The following is a 26,088-nucleotide window of genomic DNA, read 5'->3' on the forward strand; positions in this document are numbered from 1 at the left end:
TTTTTTCCTATTTTCTAGACCTTTTGTTGGCACTTGGTGACCAAATCTCAGTGCATGTCCAGAGCAGGTTACTCTCCTTCCCACTCTTTAGGTATCTGAACGGTGTTTTTTGTCTTGGCCACTGTGATGGAGGCTCAGATGTTTCTGTAGGGCTGCTCAGTCTTGCCCCTCAGGTATGTTTTAGTTGGGATGTTTCTTCCAGTCTCTGGAATGTGTCTTGGCAGATTTTTTTTTTCGCCATTTCACAGTTTGAACTATGAGGCGAATGGGGAACTCCTTACAACATAGAACAATTAGCATTAATGACTATTGACAGATAACCAGTAAGAACATTTAAGTTTCCTGATGGAGCCTACTAAGGTCCTCAGCACCACAAAGTGTGTGAATTACTGGTCCCTGGAACACAATTAAACCTGGGATTGGCATTAGGAGGGTCAGGTCTCCGCAGTTCATTGATGTGCTTAATGAAAATGTCATTTTTGAATGTATGAAGAGCGACAAACCTGCTTCACCTGTAATTACAGTCTCCAGTAGCACGTCATGTCTCATATGAACGTTGTCTCTTAATGCAGGCATTTGTACTGGTAACATCAGCCTAGATCTGTGGCGCACACAGGACGTCAGGGCAGTATATGGTACATGAAGAGGGCACCATTTTGGCACACAGTTAGACAGTTCTTTCTCTACTCCATGTCAGATTCCAACACAACCAGCTCCACCAACCCCTCCACCTTCATCCTGCTGGGCATTCCTGGCCTGGAGGGAGCCCATGTCTGGATCTCCATCCCCTTCTGCGCCATGTACGCCATAGCAATCATGGGGAGCTTCACCATCATGTTTGTTATCAAAAGAGAGCCGAGCCTCCATGAGCCCATGTACTATTTCCTCTGCATGCTGGCGCTCACCGACCTGGTCCTGTGTACCTCCATCCTGCCCAAAATCCTGAGCATCTTCTGGTTCAATTCCAGGGAGATTGATTTCAGTGCCTGCCTCACCCAGATGTACTTCATTCACTGCTTTGTAGTGATGGAGTCAGGGGTCTTTGTGGCCATGGCTTTGGATCGCTATGTGGCCATCTGCCATCCCCTGAGACACTCCACCATCCTCACAAGCCATGCGGTGGCCAAGATCGGCCTGGCTGTGGCAGTGCGTGGCAGCCTACTTGTACTGCCCTACCTGATCCTAGCAAGGAAATGGCCTTACTGCAGAACCAACATCATCCCTCACTCATACTGCGAGCACATCGCGGTGGTGAAGCTGGCCTGTGGTGACACCCGTGTCAGCAGTTACTATGGGCTTTTTATGATAGTCTGTGTGAGGTGTCTGGATGTGTTTTTTATTGCTGTGTCCTACACTCACATCCTCAGGGCCATCTTCAACCTCCCTACAAAAGACTCCCGGCTCAAGGCTTTTGGGACCTGCAGCGCCCACCTCTCTGCCATCTTTGTCTTTTATGTGCCACATCTCTTCTCCGCCCTCACACACCGATATGGCAAGAATGTGCCCATGCATTTCCACATTTTCACTGCCAACATCTATCTCCTGGTGCCCCCCATGCTCAACCCCATCATCTATGGGGTGAGGACCAAACAGATCCAGGACAGGCTGCTCTGGCTCATTTCTCAGAAAAGGAAGTAAAGCTTTTTCCTTGTGCTCTGCCTCTCGGACTGAGCCATGTGCGGAGCTGGTGATATGGTTCTGTGCTCTCTTTGAATCAATCACTCAACACTCAAAGAGACCTTAAACCCTTTCCTGACCTCACTGGGCTGTACCAGCAAGACAGAAGGGAGAACCAGTCTGTTCGCAATTACTGCAGTTCCACGTTTGGAAGTGTTGCCAACTGTACCTCCAAAGCTCACCCTTTGCCTCAACAATTCCTCCAAGTTTGATTCATCATTGCTACTATACTGCAAAGTGTTCTGATCCTATCTCTGTGTCACTGCTGATCACTCTATCACAAACTCAGTGTTATGCCTGTGTAGAACTCATTGCTTTCACAACTTTCTCACTCCTGGAAATGAACAGAACAGGGAGTCCTCAAGTAGCTCCTTCCCTTATGCCCAGGCCCAGTTTTTGACAAGCAGAGGATAGAGACACCATGACTAGCCTCCTGGCCATTGATGGATCTTTCCTCCATGAATTAGTCTCATGTTTTTTTGAACTCTGTCTAAGTCTGGGCTCTCACAACAGCCCCTTGTCAAACAATCCCACAGGCTGACTGTGCGTTATGTAAAAACATCCTTTTGTTTGTTTTAAATGTGCTGCCTATTGACATCATCTGGTGACACCGTTCCTGTGTTACGGGAGGGAATGAATAACACTCCTTATTTGTGTCCGTGAACCTGTCATGCATCTGCAGGGCTCTCCCAAGTATCCCACGCCCTTATTGCTCTCTTTCCAAGCTGAGAAGAGCCAGTCTTGTTAATCTCTCCTCATATGGAAGCTACTCTGAGCCCATAATCATTTTGTTTCCATTTTCTGAACTTTTCTAACCCAGGTACCTCCATTCAGTGAGGGTTTCCACCCTTGCTGCACTTAGTATCCACAACGACCCCACAGACCCTCCTCCCTACCCTGCTTCCCCCCACCACCACTACACATCTTCCCTCTTGGCCACAGCTAATTCTGCACCCCAGCCCCAAGCTCCTGTCTCCCGCCTCATTCCCAGAATTCCCGCCTCCATCTCCACCCCCACTGCACCTCTTTCCTGGAGGCCTCACGTCCCTCTGCACCTGCTTCCCCAAGTGCCTTCCCCTGCTGCTCATGCCTGTTCCTCCTATCCCTGCCACTCTGCCAGTTCCACCTCCGCCTCCTCTGCATGGCTTGCTCTGCTCCAGGGCTGGGACAGCTGCTGCAGCCTGACAAGGAGCCTGCAGTGAGTGCAGCAAGGATGCAGCAGTGGGACTGACAAGCTGGACAGGAGCAAAGAGGGAAGCCAGACAACCTTGTGAGAGCAGCTGAAGCGGGTCAGGAGCCGGGTAGTATGGTGGGTGGGCACAGTGTGACAAGATGGCCCATTTTTAAAGGCACAGTCCCCTATTTAAGCCTTCCTGCAGGTATTCCAGCTTTTCTTTTTCCTTTGCCCGGGTAAATTGCCCCGTATTTTATCTGTTAGTCTATAAGGTGCCACAGGACTTCTTGTTGTTCTCGAAGACACAGACTAACACGGCGACCTCTCTCATACTTGTTCCATATCGTATGTCTCTCCTCTCCCACCACTACTGCTGGGTCCTACTGCAGGCTGGATTCTTTCTCGCCAGCCGCTCAGCCACCCACAGTGAGGGGTAGGGTCCAGTGACTGAGAGTGAGGGTGAAGGTTCAAGGCTGGTGCTCAGACAAAGCTGCAGCATGGGGGGTCAGGCCACACTGTCTCCCTCCCCTCCCACACTCCTCCCTCCACCAGCTGGTCTGTCAGTGCAGTCCCAGCTGCAGAACTGCTCTGGGCTGGCAGGTTCTCCTCCTCTCACTCCTCCCACATTTCCAGCCTCCACTGGCTGCCTCTTGCGGTGGCTGGTGGGTGTGATTTGGCCACGCCAACCAGGTGTCATCTCTGCTGCCCACCATCAGTCCTTGCCATGCTTCTCCTCTTCTCCCTGCTGTGCCCATTCAGCCCCCGTTCAGTGCTCCTGCGTCAAGATATCTGTCCTTCATGGGGTTCCCTGGCACTGTGCAGCTAGCAAGGGATGTAAAGAGTAACAAGGAGGGTTTCTGCAGGCATGTTAACAATAAACGGGTTATCAGAGAAGGTGTGGGACTGATACTGGATGAGGGAGGTAACCTAGTGACAGACGATGTAGGAAAAGCTGACATACTCAATGCTTTTTTTGCCTCAGTCTTCATGGACAAAGTCAACTTCCATACAACGGTCCTAGACAATGCAGTATGGGAAGGTGGAGGGCTGCCATCTGTGGGGAAGGAACAAGTTCTGAGATATCTAGAAAAACTAGACATACACAAATCCATGGGTCTGGATTTAATGCACCCAAGGGTACTGAGGGCATTGTCAGAGGTTTTTGTTGAACCTTTGGCCATTATCCTTGAAGACTCTTGGAGACTGGGGGAGATACCGGAGGACTGGAAAAAAGGCAAACATAGTGCCCATCTTTAAAAAAAGGAAAGAAAGACAATCCAGGGAACTACAGACCCATCAGCCTTACCTAAATCCCTGGGAAAATAATGGAGGTAATCCTCAAGGAATCCATTTTGGAGCACTTGGAAGAGGGGAAAGTGATAAAAAGTAGCCAACATGGATTCACCAGGGGCAAGTCCTGCCTGACCAATCTTATTAGCTTCTATGACAAGGTAACAAGCTCTGTGGACATAGGGAATTCAATAGATGTGATATACCTTGACTTCAGCAAAGCTTTTGATACGTTGTCCCACAATATGCTTGTCCATAAGTTAAGGACATGTGGATTGGATCCTTGGACTATAAGATGGATAGAAAGCTGGCTTGACAGTTGGGGCTAACAGGTAGTGGTCAATGGATCAATATCTGGATGTCGGTTGGTTTCAAGTGGAGTTCTGCAAGGCTCAATTCTGGGGCTGGTGTTGTTCAACATCTTTCTTAACGACCTGGATGAGGGACTGGATTGCACCCTCAGCAAGTTTGCAGATGACACAAAGCTAGTGGGAGAGGTAGATATGCTGAAGAGTAGAGAGAGAATCCAGAGTGACCTGGATAAATTGGAGGACTAGACCAAAATAAATCTGATACAGTTCAACAAGGAGAAATGTAGAGTCCTGCACCGTGGGCAGAAGAATCCCAAGCATTGTTATAGGCTGGGGACCGACTGGCTCAGCAGTAGTACAATGGAAAGGGACCTAGGAGTTGATGGAGAATTATAATCCGAGTGTTCAGATGGGGGCCCAAACCCCTACCAAAATCAATTTCAGGCACCCTTCTTTAGCAACCAGCTTTATTCAGGAACACATTCCAGGGCAGGATCTCCAGGATACTCTCAGGAGAACTGCACTTGCCCATTCACAAAACAATGTATTTTGTATTACCTTGTATGGTGATCATCCTGTCCCCATTGACCACTCACAATCACACACCTACACAGGTCATGCCCTTCTGCACCAAATCGCTTCCAATCACTACATATCACCTCAAATTCCATTCTCAGGTATCTTTTCAGAGCAGTACTTCCTCGCAAAGAGGTTGATACCAGTAAAACAGGTTGATGCCAGTTTCACCCAGCCTCTTTCTTGCTGCCCACCTGTGAGCCTGCATGTACCACACTACAAGGGGTTAGGCCCAACACCTAGGTCACACAGGGGTCACAAAGACAGAAAGTTAATTTTATCCTTCAGGGTTATGGTGGATGAAAGCCTGGATATGATAAACAATGTGCCCTTGTAGCCAAGAAGGCTAATGGCATACGAGGGTGCATTAGGAGGAGAATTTTGAGCAGATCTAGAGAAGTAGTTATTCCTCTTTATTCAGCACTGCTGAGGACACATCTTGAATATTGTGTCCAGTACAAAAAGGATGTGGATTTGCTGCAGCAGGTTCAGCAGGGGGCAACAAAAATGATAAAAGGTCTGGAGCACAAGACCTATGAGGAGAGGCTGAAGGATTTGGGCTTCTTTAGTTTACAGAAGAGAAGACTTAGGAGTGATTTAATAGCAGCCTTCAACTTCCTGAAGGGCAGCTCTAAAGAGAAGGGTGAGAAACTGTTCTCAGTGGTGCCAGATGGCAGAACAAGGAATAATGGTCTAAAGTTGAAGAGGGAGAGGTGTAGGTTAGATATTAAAAAAAAACAAAAAACAAAAACAAAACAGCTCTTCACCAGGAGGGTGGTGAATGCATTGGAATGTGTTGCCTAGAGAGGTGGTGGATTCTCCATCCCTCAAGGTTTTTAAGTCCTGGCTGGACAAGGTCCTGGCTGGGATGACTTAGTGGGGCTTGATCTTGCTTGAAGCAGGGGGCTGGACTAAATGACCTCCAGAGGTCCCTTCCAGCCCTATGATTCTGTGATTCTGTGTGATTCTGTAAGAACCTTCTTTATATGAGGATATTACTTCTCATAATTTCTTCTATCCAGAAGGAGCGTTAGAGATGGTGGCACAGGATAACTGGAGTACCTGAGGGAATTGATTGTAGGACTCCTTGTTTCCCAGTGTGGTGAACAGAAATTCTCTTTGTGACTGCCTTGTGGTGCCTTATGATGGAGAAACTGTCTTGAGATCTGGCTGCTCAGTCTCTGAAATAGTCACCTATGTGGGAGATGAGGGATTTGATCCATAGGAATGTTTAGAACTTTTTATATGATAAACAAAAATTTCAATAATCATCATTACACTTGTCTTGACTGCTTGTGGGGAAGCCAGTTTTGGCTTCTCTGTGACCAGGAAAGCATTGTGATATCTGTTTAGTTTCTTGCTTTGTAAATCCAAGTATTAGAATAACCATCTCTTTTGGGGATTTTCAGCCCCATTCTTTGCAATTTGCCCTAAGTGAGAAATTTCAGTTTACCCTCCCTGCCCCCAGGACTCTGATTACAGGTTACAAATTGTTTAATTCAGATAGCATATGAGATGCCCAGATCTATATAAACACAATAGAAGACCTGTAAAACATTGCCTATGTCACTGAACATAAGAACATATGAATTGTCATACAGGCCAGACCAAAGGTCCACCAAGCCCTGTATCCTGTCTTCTGACAATGGCCAATACCAGTTGCTTCAAAATAATGAGCAGCAGAGGCCAACCATCAAGTTATTCATGTCCTGTATTCCACTTCCAACTTCTGGCAAGCAAAGGATAATGACACCATCTCTCCCTATACTGGCTAATAGCCATTTTCAGGGCTGTCCTCCATGAACTTATCTAGTTCTTAACAGACCATGTTATAACTTTAGTCTTCACAACATCCCCAGGCACAGAGTTCTATGGGTTTACCGTGAAGAAATATTTTCCCAAGTTTGTTCCTACTAATTTCATTTGGTGACCACCCACTTCATGTGTTATGGTAAGGACTAAATAATATGTCCTTGTTCATTTTTTCCACACCTTTCATGATTTCATAGACTTCTCTCAGAACAATTCATTATTTCTTTTCCATGATGAAATGTCCCAGTCTTTTTTAATCTTTGAAATATCGCTTCTTCTTATGTCTTTGGGCTTTTCTTGGACTATTCACTCACTCTCATTCTGCTAAGGGGAAGGAGGCCTCTGCCTATACACAGGGTTTAATGACCAGCCTACCAGTCCTACCAACAACCCACCCAAGAAGAAAGTGGTGGCTAGATTCTAAATAGAGACTGGTAATCTGGAGAGGAGTAGGCATGGAGCATGGGACCTCTGCACAAAGAAGAAGAAAGAGAGAGGAGCCGTTGGTCCAGTCCTTCAAAACACAGAGGGTGGATGTAACCAACCAGGCTCAGGTTCCACAGAAACGAGGCTGCACCCAGCGGGCGAGTGCTATATTTGGTTTATTGAAAGCGTGTGACACCTGCGACAGGATGCCGGAAACGCCACAGTCACCAGTGGGGGAAAACCTGACGCGTCGAAGCTTCGCTTGGGGGAGAGGCTCTGTAACGGGCCGCCTAACACTAACTAATAAAGCTTGAACTCATTTACATAAAATTGCTTATGCACTACTCTTACTATCTCTTGTGGCCTACTGCCAGCGTAGCCTTGAAGTTTTGGCAATCGTACTTTGTTTTGCAGCTGTTCGCCTTGGCAGGATTATTGTTTTGCAGCTTTTCACCTTGCACAGACTGACCTGTTTGGAATTCTCCTGAGGGTTCAGAGAGGGGTCGGACTGCACTCTCGACCGTCACAATGTCTTCTCGCACCCTACAGTGGACGAGTCAGAAGAAGCTGGAGCAGGCGAGAGGCACAAAGGGGGCAGAGGGACTCTTTCTGCCAGGCTTTGGCTCCAGCAGAGAGTCAGACTCCAGCTGGAGGAGAGCCAAGAGACGGCCACTGAAAACACAGAAGGCTCTGACCAAAACCAAAGAATGCTCCAAGATCTAAGTTAGTTCTTGGGGACATTGTGAAGAGTTTCTGAACAGATCCCAACAATGCGCAGTGGCAGTCTAAACAGATAATACGATGCTTGGATTCATTATGAAAGGGATTCATAAGGTGGATGTCTTGTACTATCTGTCTATAAACACCTGGTATGCAAACATAATGGTAACTGTATGAAGATCTGGTCACCTGATTTCAAAAATTATGTACTAGAATTGGAAAAGTTAGACAGAACAGCAACAGAAATGATTAGAGAATGAAACTGCCACCATGGCTACGTCTACACGAGCCCCAGACTTCAAAATGGCCACACAAATGGCCATTTTGAAGTTTACTAATGAAGCGCTGAAATGCATATTCAGTGCTTCATTAGCATGCGGGCGGCCACAGTGCTTCAAAATTGATGCTCCTCGCCACCACGCATCTCGTCCAGACAGGGCTCCTTTTCGAAAGGACCCCACCTACTTCGAAGTCCCCTTATTCCCATGAATATGCATTTCAATGCTTCATTAGTAAACTTCAAAATGGCCATTTGCGTGGCCATTTCGAAGTTTGGGGCTCATGTAGACACGGCACATATGAAGTTAGATTAACAAAAGGGGGAATTTTCATCATGGAAAAGAGGTGATCACGGGGGGATATGAGAGAGATTGAACTGAGTACATAAACTGTAGGTATTTCTTCACATAGGAGAATAACTTGTAGTCACCCGAAGGAATTAATAGGCAACACATGGAATTTGGAGATAAGGAAATAGGAAGGAAGATCAGCATAAATGGGATTGAACTAGAGAATGTAGAGAAGTTCACATATCTGGGGAGCAACATAACGTATGATCTAGACTATAAGAAGGAAATAGCGACTAGAATGGTGAAAGCAAGAGTGAGTTTGAAGAGGATGGAAAAGATCTGGAAAAGCAAAAAGTGAGTTAACTCACGAAAGCTCATGCTCTAAACTTTTCTGTTAGTCTATAAGGTGCCACAGGACCCTTCGTTGCTGCTACAGATCCAGACTAACACGGCTACCCCTCTGATAGCTTAGGAATGAAGCTAAGTGTCTTGAAAAAGTATATTCAGCAGCATGTCGTACAGATGAGATACGTAGGTGATAAAGAAAGATTCGAAGAGAAGTATATTTGCCTTTGAGGGGAGCTGTTATAGAAGGATCCTGAGAATAGGATGGATGCAGAAGGTCACCAATGAGGAATTGTATAGGAAGATACAGCCGAAAGAGAACCTGCTGCAGACGCTTATACAATGGAAGTTACGGCTATTCAGGAATATTTGCAGAATGAATGACGAATGAAGAATCAAGCCCCTGGTATTTGGCATAAAGAACAGTTTGAATAGGAGAGGCAGACCCCACAGAAAATGGGTAGAAGATATAGGAAATTGGTGTGGAGCTAGTCTACAGAAACTGAGCCCCTCCGTACCTGACAGGGAAAGAAAGAAGGAAATAGTAAGGGGGCATCAGACACCGACAAGTGCTGAACCCACGGCTATTGATGGTGATGATGACATTTAAAAGAATCAAAGGCTCTGTCTACAGTAGCTCTCAACTTCGAAGGGAGCAGGGGTAAGTGGAGTGTCAGGAGATTACTGATGAAGTGCTGCGGTGCATATGCAGCACTTCATTAAGCTAATTCTCCCCCACGGCAACTTTGAAGCATCAAATTTCGAAGTGCCGGCTCGTGCGTAGCCACGGCTAACCCACCGGTACTTTGAAGTGCCCAAGCTACTTGCAAGTCCCTTTACTTCTCAAAATTTTGAGGAGTAAAGGGACTTCCAAGTAGCCCAGGCACCTCAAAGTACTGTCGGGTTAGCCGCGGCTACACACTTCGAAGTTTGCAACTTTGATGTACCAGTGGGTTAGCTGTGGCTACACACAAGCTGAAATTTCAAAGTTTGCCACTTGAAAGTTGCCGGGGGGGAGAATTAGCTTAATGAAGTGCTGCATATACACCACAGCATTTCATTAGTAATCTCCCAACACCCTCCTTACCGTGCTCACATTAAAGTTGGGAGTTAGTATAGACACAGCCTCTATGAAGTATTTCCTCATGTGAACCTGTGGAACTCACTGCTAGAGGACACTGTGAATACCAAAACTATAACCTATTCCCAATAAGAACTAGGGACATTCAAGGTCCATCAATAGCTATCATTCAGAGTGGACACGAATGGTGTCACTAGCCTCTGTTTTCTACAAGTCAGGAATGGGCACTTGCTGCTTGTAGTGTCCTGTTGATTTCATCTGTAGCATCTGAAACTGGACACTGTTGGAAGACAGGATAATGGTCTGTATCACTGGACTTGCCCGGAATGGCCAGATATATCTGTCCCCAGCTGTAAAACATTAGATATTACTTCCCTCCCAGAAGTCCTGATGGAGTCTTTCTCTCCACAAAGTTAGTAACACGGTAACTATATACGTTAAAAATTTAGCCCAAGCCAGGTTTTCTTCAGTGATTTGCCCCAGGATGAAATAATATACAGTAAAATCTCAAACTCAAAATCCCATTCCCCCTGATTCCGGCTCAACCCCCCCAGCCCAGTTCACCACCCGCAGCCCAGCTCTGGCTCACCACTCCCACTGTGCGTGGCTCCGGCTTTGGCTCACCACCTCCCGCCCCAGTTTAACCCTCCCTCCCCAGTCTGTGGCCTGTCCCACCACCACCATGCATGGCTCTGGTTCAACCCCTGCAGCCGTAGTTCACCCCCCATGCACGGCTCTGGCTCAGCTCCATCCCCCCAAACCCCTCTGAAGCCCCAGCCCACCACCAGGCTAAACCCTCCTCAACTGTGCACCCCCCCAACCCCAGGACTTAGCTTTCAAAAGGAGCTCCAGGTGCTCCTTCTGCTTCCCTGGCTGCAGAATGTGTGTTCTGCTGGGTAAAAAAGGCCACACCCTGACTTACATGAAATTTGAGTTATGTGACCATGCGTGGGAACGCAACCCTCATGTAACTCAAGGGACTGCTGTACTGGATTTAGAGCTGAGTGGGCCCAATGTTTATTTATTTGTCCATAAGAACATAAGAACATAAGAATGGCCATACTGGGTCAGACCAAAGGTCCATCCAGCCCAGTATCCCGTCTGCTGACAGTGGCCAATGCCAGGTGCCCCAGAGAAGGAGAACAGAAGACAATAGGAAATAGGTGCATTATTCCTGTCAACAAACAGACAAATTATCAGCCAAAAATACCCACAGACTTTGAAGATCTTAAGTAGCCCCTGGAATACCTGTTTAAGTGCAATCTCTATGAAAACCTGAAATGACTCCCATGCACTTGCATGGCAGAGAGCAGGACAGTGAAATGCAAAAGATTCAGCAATTGACAAGGGGCTGGGACATGGAGGAAGTGATAGAGCAGGGCTTGAAAGAGGAGAAAGTCAGGGGCCTGGTTTTCTGGGGACAGCTATCAAGAATTAGAAAAGTGGCAACCAAGTGTTTTGTACCTAGACTAATTCTCCACAGCTATTATCTGCTTGGCTCCCTAAGCTCCAAATAGGCCTTTTTGGTAGGCACCACTGTCTAAATGGCACCACATGCTTAAATTAAGCCCTATTTTGAGACATTCCTGTACACCCCTTGCAAAGAGTTTTTCAGGGCTAAAGGAATATAATGCTTGTTACCTCAAAAATTGTTTAGAGACAACAGGCGCATTATCCTGCAATAGAATCTGCTGTTCAGACATGGCCCACTTTACCACGCTTGCACAATCTGGAAAGGTCAGGAAAGGATTTAACATCTCTCTTACTGTCCAGTAAGTGATTCAGGGAGGAAGGCCCAGCACCATGTCACTAGTCAGGTCTGCATGGAGCTTAGGCTGAGATTCAGAGCCCCAAGGGAAAATGTTTAGTTCTGATTTTGAGTAAGAAGGCGGAACAGCCGGTCTCGGATCTGTTTGGTCCTCATGCCGTAGATGATAGGATGTAGCACTGGAGGTGCCAGAAGATACACATTAGAAAAGAGAATGAGGAAATGCCGAGGTACATTGCTGGCAAAACGTTGAGTGAGAGAAGAGAAAAAATCTGGAACGTATAAAATGGAGATGGCACAGAGGTGGGAACCGCAGGTCCCAAAAGTCTTGAGCCGGGCATCCTTTGTGGGGAGGCGGAAGATGGCCCTGAGGATCTGAGTGTAGGACACGATAATAGAAATGACATCCACTCCGATCACAGAGAATAGCACGAAGAGGCCGTAGTAACTACTGAGGCGGACGTCAGTGCAGGCCAGGTTCACCACGGCTATGTGCGCACAATACGAGTGGGGGATGATGTTGGTTCTGCAATATGGCCATCGTCTCGCGAGGAAGGGGTAGGGTAATGCAAGTATGCAACTGCGCAGCACCACGGCCAGGCCAATCTTGGCCACCATGGGGTTTTTCAGGATGGCGGAATGTCTCAGAGGATGGCAGATGGCAACATAGCGATCCAAAGCCATGGCCACAAGGATCCCAGACTCCAGTGATGAGAAGCAGTGAATGAAGTACATCTGGGTGAGGCAGGCATTGAAATTGATCTCTCTGGATTTGAACCAGAAGATGCTCAGAGTTTTGGGCATGTTGGATGTGGTCAGGACCAGGTCAGTGACAGCCAACATGCAGAGGAAATAGTACATGGGCTCATGGAGGCTTTTCTCTGTCTTCACAATGAAGAGGATGGTGAAGTTTCCCACAAGGGCTATAATATACATGGTGCAAAAGGGGATGGAGATCCATATATAGGAGGATTCTAGGCCAGGAATGCCCAGCAGAATGAAGGTGGAGGGGTTGATGAAGTTAGTTGTGTTGAAATCTGACATGGGGTAGGTGAGATGGCATCCAACTCTGAAGCAGAACTGTGTCTCTGTGTCCTTGACCTCCTGTAGTTGCCCACGGTCTAGGATGATCGTTGTGGTACAAATGCCTGGATGGAAAGGCAATGTATGGTTTTAGGCACTACACGTAATACTGGGGGACTTCCTGCTGTGTGAAGAAGACTGGTTGCTCTTCAGAAACTGAAAAATGACATTTGCATTTTCAGAGAAAATAACTGTTAAAAACTGATCCTACTAATGTCAATTACATATTTTATAGTGTTGTCTGAATCAGTAATCTTTACACATCATGGGGGTAGAAACCTTTGCAACCTTCAGAGGCATTTGGAGGGAACATGAGTGCAGATGTCTGGTATCCATCACAGTTTCTTTATTCAAGGAAAGCCAGGCTACAGAGTCATTACAGTTGGGTGTTACCTGTTCACCTAGATGCTCATAGTATAAGAGCCAAAAAGGTCAAATCTTTACCAAGACAGGCAGTGGGGGAAACTTGCCAAACAGGTCAAACCTCAGGGGAAAAAAATCTGGGTATTAATGATACCGGCTCTGGGAAACAGCTCCTCATTCATGCAATGGTCAAAACAAAGAAAATATGTCAAAAAGCTCACCTAATAAACTATTTTGATAGTCTTTAAAGTGCTACTTGACTGCTTTTTGTTTTGATAGTGTATAGACTAGCACATCTTCCTCTCTGTTACTAAAGAAAATGTGTGTTTGCCTAAGGAATGGAAGGATAATAAGCCATTCCAGACATTTGCTTAGTGTTGGTGTCCCTGTATCTGTCACAGATGCAGCAGATATGAAAGTGATTTCTAAGAGAGATGGTGAGAATGGAGTGACTTGATTTAAACCCTTCTACTTTGGGTGGAGCATAGGTCAGCTTCAAATCTCCTCCACTTCACTCTGTCTCGAGATCAAACTTCTAGGTGACTTCAGCAGTGCCCCAGTTGTTGTTCTTCAACCTCAGCTGATCTTCTCCATGTTGTCAAATGTCTTCCTCCTTTGCATTTTCCTTGAGAGTTCCATCTGAGAGCTTGACAGGCTGTGCTGGATGATGGTTTTCTGAGAGCGTGATGCAGCAGTTAGGGAGGTGAAAACAATATGCAACAGAGGGGATTAGAGAAAATAGATGGGCTGGAATCCAAATAGGAAGTTATGAAATTTGATAAATTAAAGAGAGCAAAGGAAATTCCTTGTGTGGCAGAGTTAAGAATCATAAAAAGGTGATAGTTACATGTATTAAGAACAAGAGGAATCCCAGAAATATTTTATTGCAATTCGTATGTTAAAAGTAAAGTATTAAAAAAAGCAAAAGAGAATGTTAAAAAAGGATACTTGACTAGCTTTGGAAACAATGGAACAAAATTGTATGGGACTAGTTCAAAAAGATGTTTAGACATATGTTTGATGCCAATCAAGAACAAGATATATGTAAAATAGGTTTTGTCAGATAAACCTGATTTCATTGTTTTATTAGCATGCACATTTGGCTGATTAAGGGAACTGTACAGATGCAAAACCTTTCCTTTTACTGAGGCATTTCATCCAGTGGAGGAAAATACTGAGATAAAGAATTAACATACTACAATCACAGTAGTGAACATGTAATTTGTAATTCAGACTGGCTGACAGATGTCAGAAAACCACTGTTGCTTTACCTTTGTCATAGAATGGGGCTGTTTTGAGCAGGGTTCTGCACAGTTCTAGGCCTAGTGCTGTTCAATATTTTCTTTGGTGATCTGAAAGGAAATAGAAAATCACTGCAGAGGAAATTTGTGGAGAACTTAAAGATTGGAAGAGTGGCTGTAATGCAGCAGCTAGGTCAGGCATACCAGTAGATCTGCAGCATTTGGTAAGAGTGGCTTATGCAAATAATGTTGTTTTTTTAATACATTCACGTGCAGATTTGACCATCATACCAGGGCACCCTGTTAGAGAAGGTAGGGAGCTGGAAAAGGATATGTCCCATTTTCAGCTCTAAGTGCACTGCTGAAGCCAAAAGGCCAATGAGATTCTTGGATGCATGAAGAGGGAAGTGGTGATTTTGAACAGAGGAAAGACTTTAACCCATTCACGTAAGATTACAGAAAGTGCAGCCTCCAGTTCTGGAATCCACATTTGAAAACAGATGTTGAAAACCTGGAGAAGGTCCAAAAAGGAACCACAAAAATAATCAGTTGCTGGAGAGAAAAGCCAGACCATGACTGCCTTGAAGGCTTTGTATCTGCTCAACTTATTGAGAAGATGATCAAGTGGAAATTTTCATAGGGAGAAAACCATGGATAGTAACAAACTCTGTAACCTACCACAGAATGTGAAACAGCCAGAAATACTGGACAAGCATGTGACCCTGAGCACCTTATAGACTAACATATTTTGGAGCATCAGCGTTCGTGGGCAAAGACCCACTTCATCAGATGCATGAGTGTGGGGGTTTCAGAGGAGGGTATACAGAGGGAGTCTCAGTCAAGGGGAGGGCCAGAGCTGACAAGGTCTGCTCAGTCACAGAGGATGTAGCCCATTATCAGCAGTTAATGTGGAGTTGTGAACATCAAGAGAGGAGAAATCAAATCAGCTCAGTCTGGGAGGGTGTGGTCCATTATCAGTAGTTAATGTGGAGGTGCAAACATCAAGACAGGAGAAACTGCTTTTGTAACGGGCAACCACTCCTAGTTTCTGTTCAGTCCTTGGTTGATGGCAAATTTGCAAATGAATTGCAGCTCTGAAGTCTCTCTTTGGATTTTATTTTTGATTTTTTGTTGTTGTAGGACTACTACTTTTAAATCTCTTACTGAGTGTCCAAGGAGATTGAAGTGTTCTCCTAGAGTTTTTTGTATGTTACCATTCCAATGTCTGATTTATGTCCATTTATTCTTTTACGTAGAGACTGTCCCATATGGCCAATGTAAATTGCAGTGGAGCATTGAGGGCACATGGTGGCATATATTATATTAGTAGATGTGCAGGTAAAGGAGCCCCTGATGGTATGGTTAATGTTAGGTCCTGTGATGATATCACTGGTGTAGATATGTGAGCAGAGTTGGCAGTTAGGTTTGTTGCAGGGATTGGTTCCAGGGTTAGAGTTACCCTGTTGCGGTCTGTAGTTGCTGGTGAGGGTTTGTTTAAGGCCGGCAGGCTGTCTGCATGCGAGGGTAGTTCTGCCTCCCAAGGTCTGTGAGAGTGAACTGATACTTCTGATCCTTCTTCAGTAGAAGTTTTCCAAAGAAGTGTGCATAGCTGTGAATCTTACCTCGGATGCCTAAGACACTTTGTCTACTCTGTGGCTTAGATCAGCTGATCTGTGGTGTTTTGTAACTCTGGCTCTATGGCTGGGTCTACATGGTGCAGCTTTCCTATAAGATCCATGCTAATGAGCAGCCTTGAAATTGCAAATGGCCACTCATTAGCATGGTCCCGTGGCTCATTAGCATAGGTGCGCGAGAGCTCGGTTTTGGCAGAGGGGGGCGCCGGCAATAAAGGGGCTATGTGGATGTGCCCCTGCTCCAAAAGATTCAGGCATAAGGGTCTGGCAACAGTGGGGCTTTTTGCCAGCACGCCCCTCCACCGAGATGGAGCTCTTGCACAGCTATGCTAATGAACTGCGGGACCATGCTAAAGAGGTGCCATTTGCAATTTCGAGGCTGCTCATTAGCATGGATCTGCTGGGAAAGCAGCACCGTGTAGTCCCAGCCCATCAGCATATGGTCGATATACCTAGCGCAAACAAGGTTGTACTCACACACAAGTCTTTGGGCTCAGTAAAGAGGTGTCTGTGAAATGCAATGAGCCTGTGTTATAAAGGAAGTCAGGCTAGATGATCTAATGGTCCCTTCTGACATTAACCTCTAAGACTCTGCTCATTAAGAAAGTCAAGCAGACATTTACATTCAGTGTGTCCCACATTGCACAGACAAAGGAGCATTAAGTTGCATTAAAAGTCTGAACATATAAGGCTGAGAAAAGCAAATTGCTCACATAGTTCATAATTGGCCTGTGGAACCCTTGCTACTGATACTGTTGGAGAGCTGAGCATAACTGGTTGGGACTCACAAACCATGAGCGATTGTTGGTTGTGGTGGAGGAACCACCTTTAGTTAAACCTGCCTGACAATTAGAAAATCTCATTTTCAGTTAATTATAAGTTGACTAAATTGTAGGGTTTGGAACAAAACTCCACACACTGAGTTTCTGCTTCCAGCTCAGTGTCTTTTGGAAAGTTACAGGCAGAGAAGTTTATGTGATTTCTAGAATGAAATTATGGGAAATTATATCTTATCCATGGTGAAAAAAACCCAATTATTGTTCCAGCGTGGACTTGTAGCACCTCCATGCTTTGCAAGAGATAAGAGTCAGGTAACAGCCCTCTCCCCCTTAACAGCCAGAGCTTTGAAATACAAGAGGACAAGGAGACAGCATCTGTGCACTAACACACAGCTGGTTCCTGAGGTCGTTACTCAGTCCTTACTCCAATGGGAGTTTTACCTCTCTGGTGTTTAAGCAAAGTATGGGCCACAGTTTCACAAGCTAGAATTCTGTTGTACACGTACTAACTCCTTTCCTCCTGAAGGATCCACCCTGCCACTGAAATGCAGCCACATTTGGGCTGGAGGCCATCAGATGGCGTTGGACAGGGAACCCAGACAAGAATAACATTTTGCCACTCATACTGGATACGCACCTCTCATAGAGCTGGGAGGGACCTTGGGAGGTCATATAGTCCAGTCCCCTGCCCTTGTGGGAGGACCAAGCACCATCCCTCTTCTTTTTTTTTTTTTTTTTAAATCTATTTGCCCTAAACGGCCCCCTCAAGGATTGAGCTCACAGCCCTGGGCTCAGTAAGCCAATGCTCAAACCTCTGACTGCTATCAAAGTCATCTCCTGTTTTAAGGCCCCTGGGATGTTTAATAGCTGTGCAGAGTGGAACATACTACAGACTTACTCTTTATCATGTCGGATCCATGTTGCACAGGGTTTGTTGAGCCGGGGAGTTCCTCACCAACAGCTGGGTCCCTGTGAGTTCCGAGATGGATGTGCCTTCCCTAAGAATCTGCCTCACGTAGTCGTGACCCACACCTCTCTCACCCCAGCCTCTGCAGCAGTGTACCAAGGCAAGAGCTGACAGAGGAGTGCATACCAGTTATAACAGAGCTCTGCGGTCTCCCGGTGGAGTTCTCTCAGCCACTGCCACAGAAGAGGGCATTCAATTGTGAAAAGGCTGGAGACAAGCCTGTCTATGCCTCTGTGCTAATTATCCACCTTTCGGAGCACTTTCCCGAGGGGACATACAGGCTCTTGAGGTGTGAGGCAGTGAGGAGCTGGCTGCTTTGTGCACTTCTGCATTTGTGTGAATTATGGCTGATTAGTAAGAAAAGTTGGGAGAAGGCCTGTGTCTCCCGGTGGTTCGATACCTTTTAAATGCCCAGGAGAGAGAGGCAGACAGCTGACAATCACAGCTGGAGATGGATGGCTGAGGGGAGACGACAGAATTTTCTGCAAGCACATGGCATTTTAACTGGGGGATCAGAGATCCATTGTTCCCATCGCTGTCATCATATCGTGCAGCACCTGTCAATGAAGGGGCTGCGAAACACTTACTAAAGGAAAGGCGTTGTGAACATATTCCTATGACACAGAGAGGTAAACTGAGGCACAGGGCGTCATGAATTGGCCATGTTCCCAGGGAAGTTCAGTGAGAAATGACAGATAAAACCTAGAAGTCCTGACATCCCCGCCATCGCCACAGTTTTTCTGCCTGTTTAACCTGGGAGCTCTGAAGGGGCTGACTGAGGTGATGCAGCAGGCTCCAGGTACACAGAGTTTTGAGATCTATCAGTGCCTGCAGCTGGGGCTGGGGAGAAAGAAACCAGCAGAAAATTGCAATCTTCCTGTACTGTTCAGGAGTTCAGACTGCACGTCTTTCCCAGCAAGTAACTCAGGCTTTGTCCGCACTAGCACTTTTGTCAATAAAATGTTTGTCGGTCAGGTGTGAAAAAACACCAACCTAAACCTCCCTTGTTGCAATTTAAGCCCGTTGCTTCTTCACCTATTTTCACAGGCTAAAGACAATATTTTTTCTCCATACTCCATGTAACTCCCTTTGAGATACTTGGAAGCTGTGATCACGTCCCTTCCCTGCCTTCTCTTTTCTGAACTAAACAAACCCAACAAAACAAAGCAGCATAAATGTAGTGCTTTGACTAACAAAATGATTTGTCTGGAGATTAGATTTTGTGGGACAGACCCACTTCTTCAGAGCAATTTCATTTCCAATACAGAATGACATTTATATGTACAGAGGACAAAAAAAAATTGCAATAAAAACTGAAAAATCAAACAGGATTGAAGGAAGGGGGTGAGAGCTGGGGGGATGTTAATTGTCCTGTCTGAGACAATTACAAGCATCAGAAGAAGAGAACTAGTCCTTACAAAGTGTGATGTAGTTGATGTTTCTGTTCATACCGCATGTTAATGTGTCTAATTTGAATACGTACTCTAACTCAGAAATTTCACACGCTAATATGTTGTTAAATTTTCTGTGTTCCAGGACACACATTGTCAGGTCTTCAGCAGAATAGCTCGCTCCTTTGAAGTGTTCACTGACAAGCTTACATGCATTGTGTTTCTTGATGTCTGCTTTGTGTCCATCTGTTCTTTGGCTACGGTTTTGCCCAGTCTGTCTAATGTACATAGTGTCAGGGCATTGTTGGTGCATATGGCATGTATAATGTTGCTGGACATGGACGAGAATGTGCCTTTGATCTTGTAACTAACATCACTCGATCCAGGGATGGCAGCCCCAGAACGAATATGTGGACAAAGTTGGCAGTGTGGTTTGTTGCAAGGAAAAGTTCCAGGATTAGTATTACTGTGATATAGCCTATGATTGCTGGTGAGAATCTCTCAGGTTAGGAGGTGGGTATAGGAAAGGACAGGCCTATTACCTAGAACCTACTGGAGTGTAGCATAGGTTGTAGATTTATAATGATACACTGCAGGGGGTTGAGTTGGGGGCTATAGGTGATGACAAGTGGTATTCTGTTGTTGGTCTTCTTGGGCCTATCTTGAAGAAGCTGGTTTCTGGGTATTTGTCTGGCCATGCCAATTTGTTTTTTCACTTCTCCCAGTGGGTAATTCAGTTTTATAAATGCTTTATAGAAGTCTTGTAGTTTTAGGTCTCCGTCAGTGGAATCAGAGCAGGTGCGATTATATCGAAGGGCTTAGCTGTAAACGATGGGTTGTGTGGTGTGAGCTGTCAGTGGGCCATTCTGTTAAAGACATGAGAATATGTGTCCTGGAACACAGAGAATGTAAGAATAGATTAAACAGAGGGATTTGTGACTTAGAGTACCTATTCAAATTCAGCGCATTAATACGTGGTTTGAACGGAGACATCAACTACCTTACACATTACAAGGACTGCTTCCCTTCCTCTGACGCTTGTAATTGTCTCTGGCAGGACAATTAACATCCTCTGACCTCTCAGATTCTTCAGATTGATCTGAAGAAGTGGGTCTGTCTCATGAAAGCTCATCACCAAATAAATCATTTTGTTAGTCTTCAAAGTGCTACATTTCTGCTGGTTTGTTTTGTTGGAATACAGACTAACATGGCTCCCTCTCTGTTACTAAACAAACCCAGTTATCTTAATCTTCTCTCATAGGTCATATTTTCTAAAACGTTAATCATTGTTGCTCTTCTCTGGACCTCCCCAGTTTCTCCCCATCTTTCCTGATATGTGCTTCCCATATCTGGACACAAGGCTCCAGCTGAGGCTTATTCAGTGAGGAGTTGAGCAGAAGAACAATTTCTCAGGTCTTGCTCACAACACTCCTGTTAATCTGTTCCAGATTCATGTGTGTTTTTATTGCAGTAGTGGCACACTGTTGACTCCTACTCAGCCTCTGGTCTACACTGACCCCTATGTCCCTTTGTGCAGTGCTCCTTGCTAAGAAATCACTTCCCATTCTGTATGTGTGAAGCTGATTATTCCTCCCTAAGTGGAGCACTTTGCATTTGTCCTTACTGAACTTCATACTATTTACCTCAGACCATTTGTCCAGTTTGTCCAGATCATTTTGAATTCTGTCCCTATCCTCCGAGGCACTTGCAACACCTCCCAGCTTATTATCATCTGCACATATGGTAAGCGTACTCGCCGTGCCGTTATCTAAATCGTTGATGAAGATAGTGGGCAGAACTGGCCCCAATACTGACCTCTGCTGAATCCTGCTCATTATTCCTTTCCACCTTGACTGTGACCCAGTTATCCGACCAGTTATGTGCCACCTAATAGTCCAGACTGCATTTCCTTACTTTACAGATAAGAAGGTCATGTGATACTGTACCAAATGCATTACTGTGAAGATGATGGCCTTCCAAGTGTTATCATCTGCTGTTAAAAGTGTGCATGATATCAATCCTAGGAGGAGTCCCACATGCCTATGAGTTGGGCAGGATTGCTTCACGAAACTGCTGTCTCTGACGTCACATTTTCTCCCAAAATTATTGGCAGTGAGATTAGGCACGAAGTTAAATACCTTTTGAAGACACAGTCAGAATGTTACCAGTAGGACATGGGGAACAAAACCCTGCTTTGGGAGACTGATCGCAGACTTACAAAATTAGTGTTTCTATGAGTAAATGTAGTCATTGGTTGTTCTCATCCCTGGATTCTCGCCTGTCAGTAATGAACAATTACCCTGTGTCTACACGAGCCCCTTCCTTTCAAAAGGGGCATGTTAATGAGTGGGTTTGAAAGATGCTAATGAAGCACTGCAATGAATATGCAGCACCTCATTAGCAAAACGGTGGCTGCAGGGATTTGAAAATGCGACTTTTCGAATCACGTGCTGCCCTTGGAGATGGGCCCTTCCAAAAGGACCCCCTCCGTTTTCCAAAGGCCATCTTTCCAACACCAGATAGGAAGAAGGGTTTTCAAAAACTGCGGGGGGGTGGTCCTTTTGGAAGGTCCCGTCTCCAAGGGCAGTGCGTGATTCGAAAAGCAGCACTTTCCAATCGCTGCTGTAGTAAGTACAGGCCCAGTATGAGGCCTTAGGCCTGAACCAAAGTAATGGTCAAGACTTTGCTAACAGAAAGCAAAGTGCAGCTGTGAGCTAAAGGAATGCATTGCTCACAGAAGCTGGCAAGAAGAGGGTTGATGTTGCACAAACATATCTACCTAGCATATTGAAGTAGGTACATGGTACCAGAACTCCCTACCCTGGAACATTGCACAGATAAGAAAGAATAGGCCAATCCATCCCAATGACAGGGGCAAAAGGGTAATATGGCAGGTACACGGTACCAGAACTCCCTACCCTGGAACATCCCACAGATAGGAAAGAATATGCCAATACATCCCAATGACGGGGCAAAAGGGTAATATGATGGATAAAGTTGTTTTGTTCAAACCAACATGTACAAAGGGGGAGGCGGCACCTGATTACGTAGAAGGGTTGTACCTCAATACATCAGGAATGATGTGCAAATTGTTTGTACCCGTGTATAAGAATGTACTTCTTGGATGTGGTCTGGGTCCGGCCGAGGGGACAGTGGAAAGTCCCGCCACTGACTGAGCTGAGTCCATTGACCGTGGGTGCATATTTGTAGGATGCCCTGACTTAGACTAAGAAGTCTACATGGAACTACTATTGTGTCCAATACGGCAATAAACCTGGCCGACGTGCCTTCGCACCTTACTAGGCTCTGTGGTCATTGGGGGTTCTTTTCGGGTCTGCTGTGTCAGCTATCTGCACAGCTGGGGCAGCACACAGAGGGAACACACACACACAGCCGAGTGATACCAACATTGGAGGGAGCAGAGCACCACGCTGGTGGCAACTCTGACAACAGCTGCGGCCACCATTATGCTAATGAGACACTGCATATTCATTGCAGTGCCTCATTAGCATCTTTCGAACACACTCATTAACATGCCCCTTTCAAAAGGAAGGGGCTTGCGTCAACCCAGCCTTAATGACAAGAGTAGGGTAAGGGGATTTGTCTAGCCAGCTATGTATATTTTTGTTTTATTTGCACAGAAATGTCTGCAGGTAGAGGGAATCTTTTTTCCCATATCTCCTTTATCCATGCATTGTGATAAAACCTGAAGTGAATGGGTTTTATTCCCCATTTTTAAAGGGCCAGAGCTGTAGCTCAAGCAACTTGTGCCTTTATCCAGCACTGGTGGCAAGGCCCTTCTGCCAAGGGCTATTATGCTCCATATATATACATACACACACACACATCTCATAGAGCTGGAAGGGACCTTGGGAGGTCATCAAGTCCGGTCCCCTACCCTCTTGGAAGGAGCAAGCACCATCCCCTTTTTAATCAACTTGCCCCAAATGGCCCCCTCAAAGACTGAACTCACACCCCAGGGTTTGGCAGGTCAAAGCTCAAATCCCTGAGCTATCTGTCCCCAACACACTCCCCCCTTTAGCTTACACCACCCCTCCCAGTAAAACCTACAAAGCCTCTTGGTTGGTGAGGTGTCCCTGCACTGGACCCTCTGCCATGATATCCCCTTTTACTCCCCTGATGGTCATTGCACTCGGCTCCACACTGCTCTGTCTCCATCCCTAGTTCTGCTGCTACCCTGAGGCCAGCTCCTCAGGCTGGTCCTGAGGCACCTCCAGCTCTGGCTGGCACGGCTATTCACCCAGCCCAGCTTGGTCCCTGGCTGTGTCCTGCTCTGGCCTATACAGCCCCTGCTCACATGGAAGATGGGTCTGCTAACCTCCTGACTCCCTCATTGGCCTGCCTCCCTGTCAATCACGCTGACCAGGAGCACAGGCCTTGCCCCATTGCCCCCAGTTCCTGTCTGTCTTAGGCTCTGTCCACATGGCCAAGTTATTTCAAAATAACTGCAGTTATTTGGGCACTGTCTAAATGACACACACACCATTTCAAAATAAATAACCTGACACCACTACACCGGCAGGTGCCAATGAAGTTAATGGAATGACGGCTCAGTGAGTATCTTAAACTGGAACCTGGGTTGGGAGGAACATTAGTTGGGTCAGAGAGTGGGGTGTGTGTTTGGGGAGGGGGAATGAAAAGCAGAGATGGCCCAAAGCAGAGAGACTGACTTCCTGGTTAAAAAACATCTCCTTCGGGGAAGCCAGCTGGCTGAGTCCTGGCGCCACAGCACTCGACACAGCTCCCCCAAACTTGAGCTCTGCTTCTGCATACCCTGCACAGTGCTCCCTCAAGGGCGCACTCTTTTCCAGGGCTCTGCCTTTCCAGGCACATGACTGGTAAAGCAACCAGACACAACTGCTCTATGTTAGACAGCACAAGAGAGACCCAGGCCAGGGTGAATACAGCACCTGCACCCCATTCCCTGTGTCAGTGTCCTCACCACCCGGCCATAAGCTTTGGAGATAGGGCAGAGTTACTTCGGGAGATCAGGAGCCAACTATAGGAACAAAGTCTGGACACCGTGCATGAGTTTGTCACACACAGCGCGGGTGGAGTGCCCCTTCGCACATCAGGACTCAGTGGAGCACTGCCACACAATAGAGAACAATTGATTATATAGATTATTAGTGGGCGGGGAGAAACTATGGCCTAGGCATCACCCAAGTCTGGAGAGGTCCTAGCAGCAAGGTGAAATGAGCACAATAAGCCAATAATCAAAAAGGTGACAGAGTGTCCCCGCTCATTGCTTACGGAACATTTTATCTCTAGTACAGGTGGTTTCCTTAACAAGTTACTTAAACAAAGCAGACATGCAATAACACCTGTGCGTCTGATTGGATGGATGATGCGTCTACAAGAGCAATGATGGCTCCTTTACACAGGCACATTCAGAGGTGCTTATCTAGAAGATTAAAGCAAAAGAGGTGGGAACAGCATAGAGCAATAACACATTTGTTTTGAGTACCAGCCTGGGATGGCAGACAAGAAAACACCATAGCTAGGTTCTCATATGCAGGGCCTCTCTGGGGAATGGGGTTACTGAGGTGACTATCCCTCCCTTCAGACTCCAAGGTCCTGTCCAAGCTGGGACAACCTTCTCTGAGTCTGGTGAGTGAGATGAGGGGATGGGGGAACAAGCAGGGATAACCTCCCACTCATGCTAACTGGGTTTCTGAACTATAAAATTATAGGCCCACTCGAGAGTTTAGGATTCGAAAAGGGTCTTTAGCACAATACCATAACCTGCCTCCGAAATTTCCATCCTACACCAGCAAACCTCACGCTGGAGCCTTTCTCACTGCTGCAGCTGAAGAGCCCCCTCTGCTGCCCTTGTGCCTGTCTTCTCCACAGCTTCTTCTCACTTACTCTGTTCTCTGTCTCAAAGGGTAGCTAGCCATGCTAGTCTGTAGCTGCAAAAACAACTAACAGTTCTGTACCCTTAAAGACTAACTGCTATATTTGGGCATAAGCTTTTATGGGTAAAAATCACTTCAGGCATCCCTCAAAGCGTCCTTTTTCCCACAAAAGCTTATGCCAAAGTAAATCTGTTAGTTTTAGGGTTCCACAGGACTCCTTCCTATTTTCTGTGTTTTTAAGTGTTGGACAAAACATCCCCTCCATTTTCTCTCCTGGGGAGATTCCATTCCTTCCACAGCCACCCTCTGTATGCAAATAGGAGAAAACCAGCATTGTCTGGAATACAGTTACTCTCTTCTTTCACCCCAGTGAGATCTGCTTAGTGGCTCATTGTCTTTAATAAGCAGCCTATTCAGAGACACATGCTTCAGTCCCAGCCTACTCCTTCAGTCTATGTCTACATGGCAGCCCTGATTTGAAGTAGGATATTTCAAAATCACTGTTTCAAAATATTTTATTTCAAATGAACACAGCCACACACTAAATACATTTCAGAATAGCACTTGGCTTTTTCAAAACAGCATTTCCAGGTCCATAGTGCTCTTTCAAAATAGTGCCATCTCTTTTGAAATCGGTATTATTCCTCGGGATATCGAGAGAATCCAGTGAATGACAGGGATAGAAAAGGAGAAAAGTGGTGGTGGGGGGCGGTGGAAGAGTGGAATTAAAAAATGGAAATTGATAGACTAGGTGCATCAGGGGAAGGCACATAGGGATAAGATTGGGGCTGAATGTGATTTTCATGGATCCAGTTACCAAAGATAAGAAAGGCGGCAACCCACTGAGTGGGTAAATAGAGACTCCAGATTCTCATGTTAATATAGCACCATAACATCAAAAAAGGGTTTAATGTCTTTTTGACTGGTCAGTCATTCAGTATCATGTCACCAGCAAGCTCTGCATACAACTCCATCCGAGAGGCTGAGCAGCACGTGGAAGTT

At 46.0% G+C, this 26,088-nt stretch overlaps 2 protein-coding genes across 2 annotated transcripts; one reads left to right on the forward strand and one right to left on the reverse strand.

Annotated features, from left to right (window-relative positions):
• The first annotated feature begins 690 nt into the window (after positions 1-690).
• LOC142007366 (olfactory receptor 52N2-like) lies at positions 691-1,638 on the forward strand. Its single transcript, XM_074983983.1, has one exon. The coding sequence runs from the start codon at positions 691-693 to the stop codon at positions 1,636-1,638; it is 948 nt and encodes a 315-aa protein (XP_074840084.1).
• A 10,207-nt stretch (positions 1,639-11,845) lies between these two features.
• On the reverse strand, positions 11,846-12,793 carry LOC142007371 (olfactory receptor 52R1-like). The gene has a single exon (XM_074983990.1). It carries the CDS (start codon positions 12,791-12,793, stop codon positions 11,846-11,848), a length of 948 nt encoding a protein of 315 aa, XP_074840091.1.
• Between the last annotated feature and the right edge of the window lie 13,295 nt (positions 12,794-26,088).

This window comes from Carettochelys insculpta, chromosome 1 (genome assembly GCF_033958435.1).
Source record: "Carettochelys insculpta isolate YL-2023 chromosome 1, ASM3395843v1, whole genome shotgun sequence".
NCBI classification, from domain to species: Eukaryota; Metazoa; Chordata; order Testudines; family Carettochelyidae; genus Carettochelys; species Carettochelys insculpta.

Bases quoted from the DNA above. Each gene is read 5' to 3' on its own strand.
- LOC142007366 (XM_074983983.1), top strand. From the start codon at position 691: ATGTCAGATTCCAACACAACCAGCTCCACCAACCCCTCCACCTTCATC.
- LOC142007371 (XM_074983990.1), bottom strand. From the start codon at position 12,793: ATGTCAGATTTCAACACAACTAACTTCATCAACCCCTCCACCTTCATT.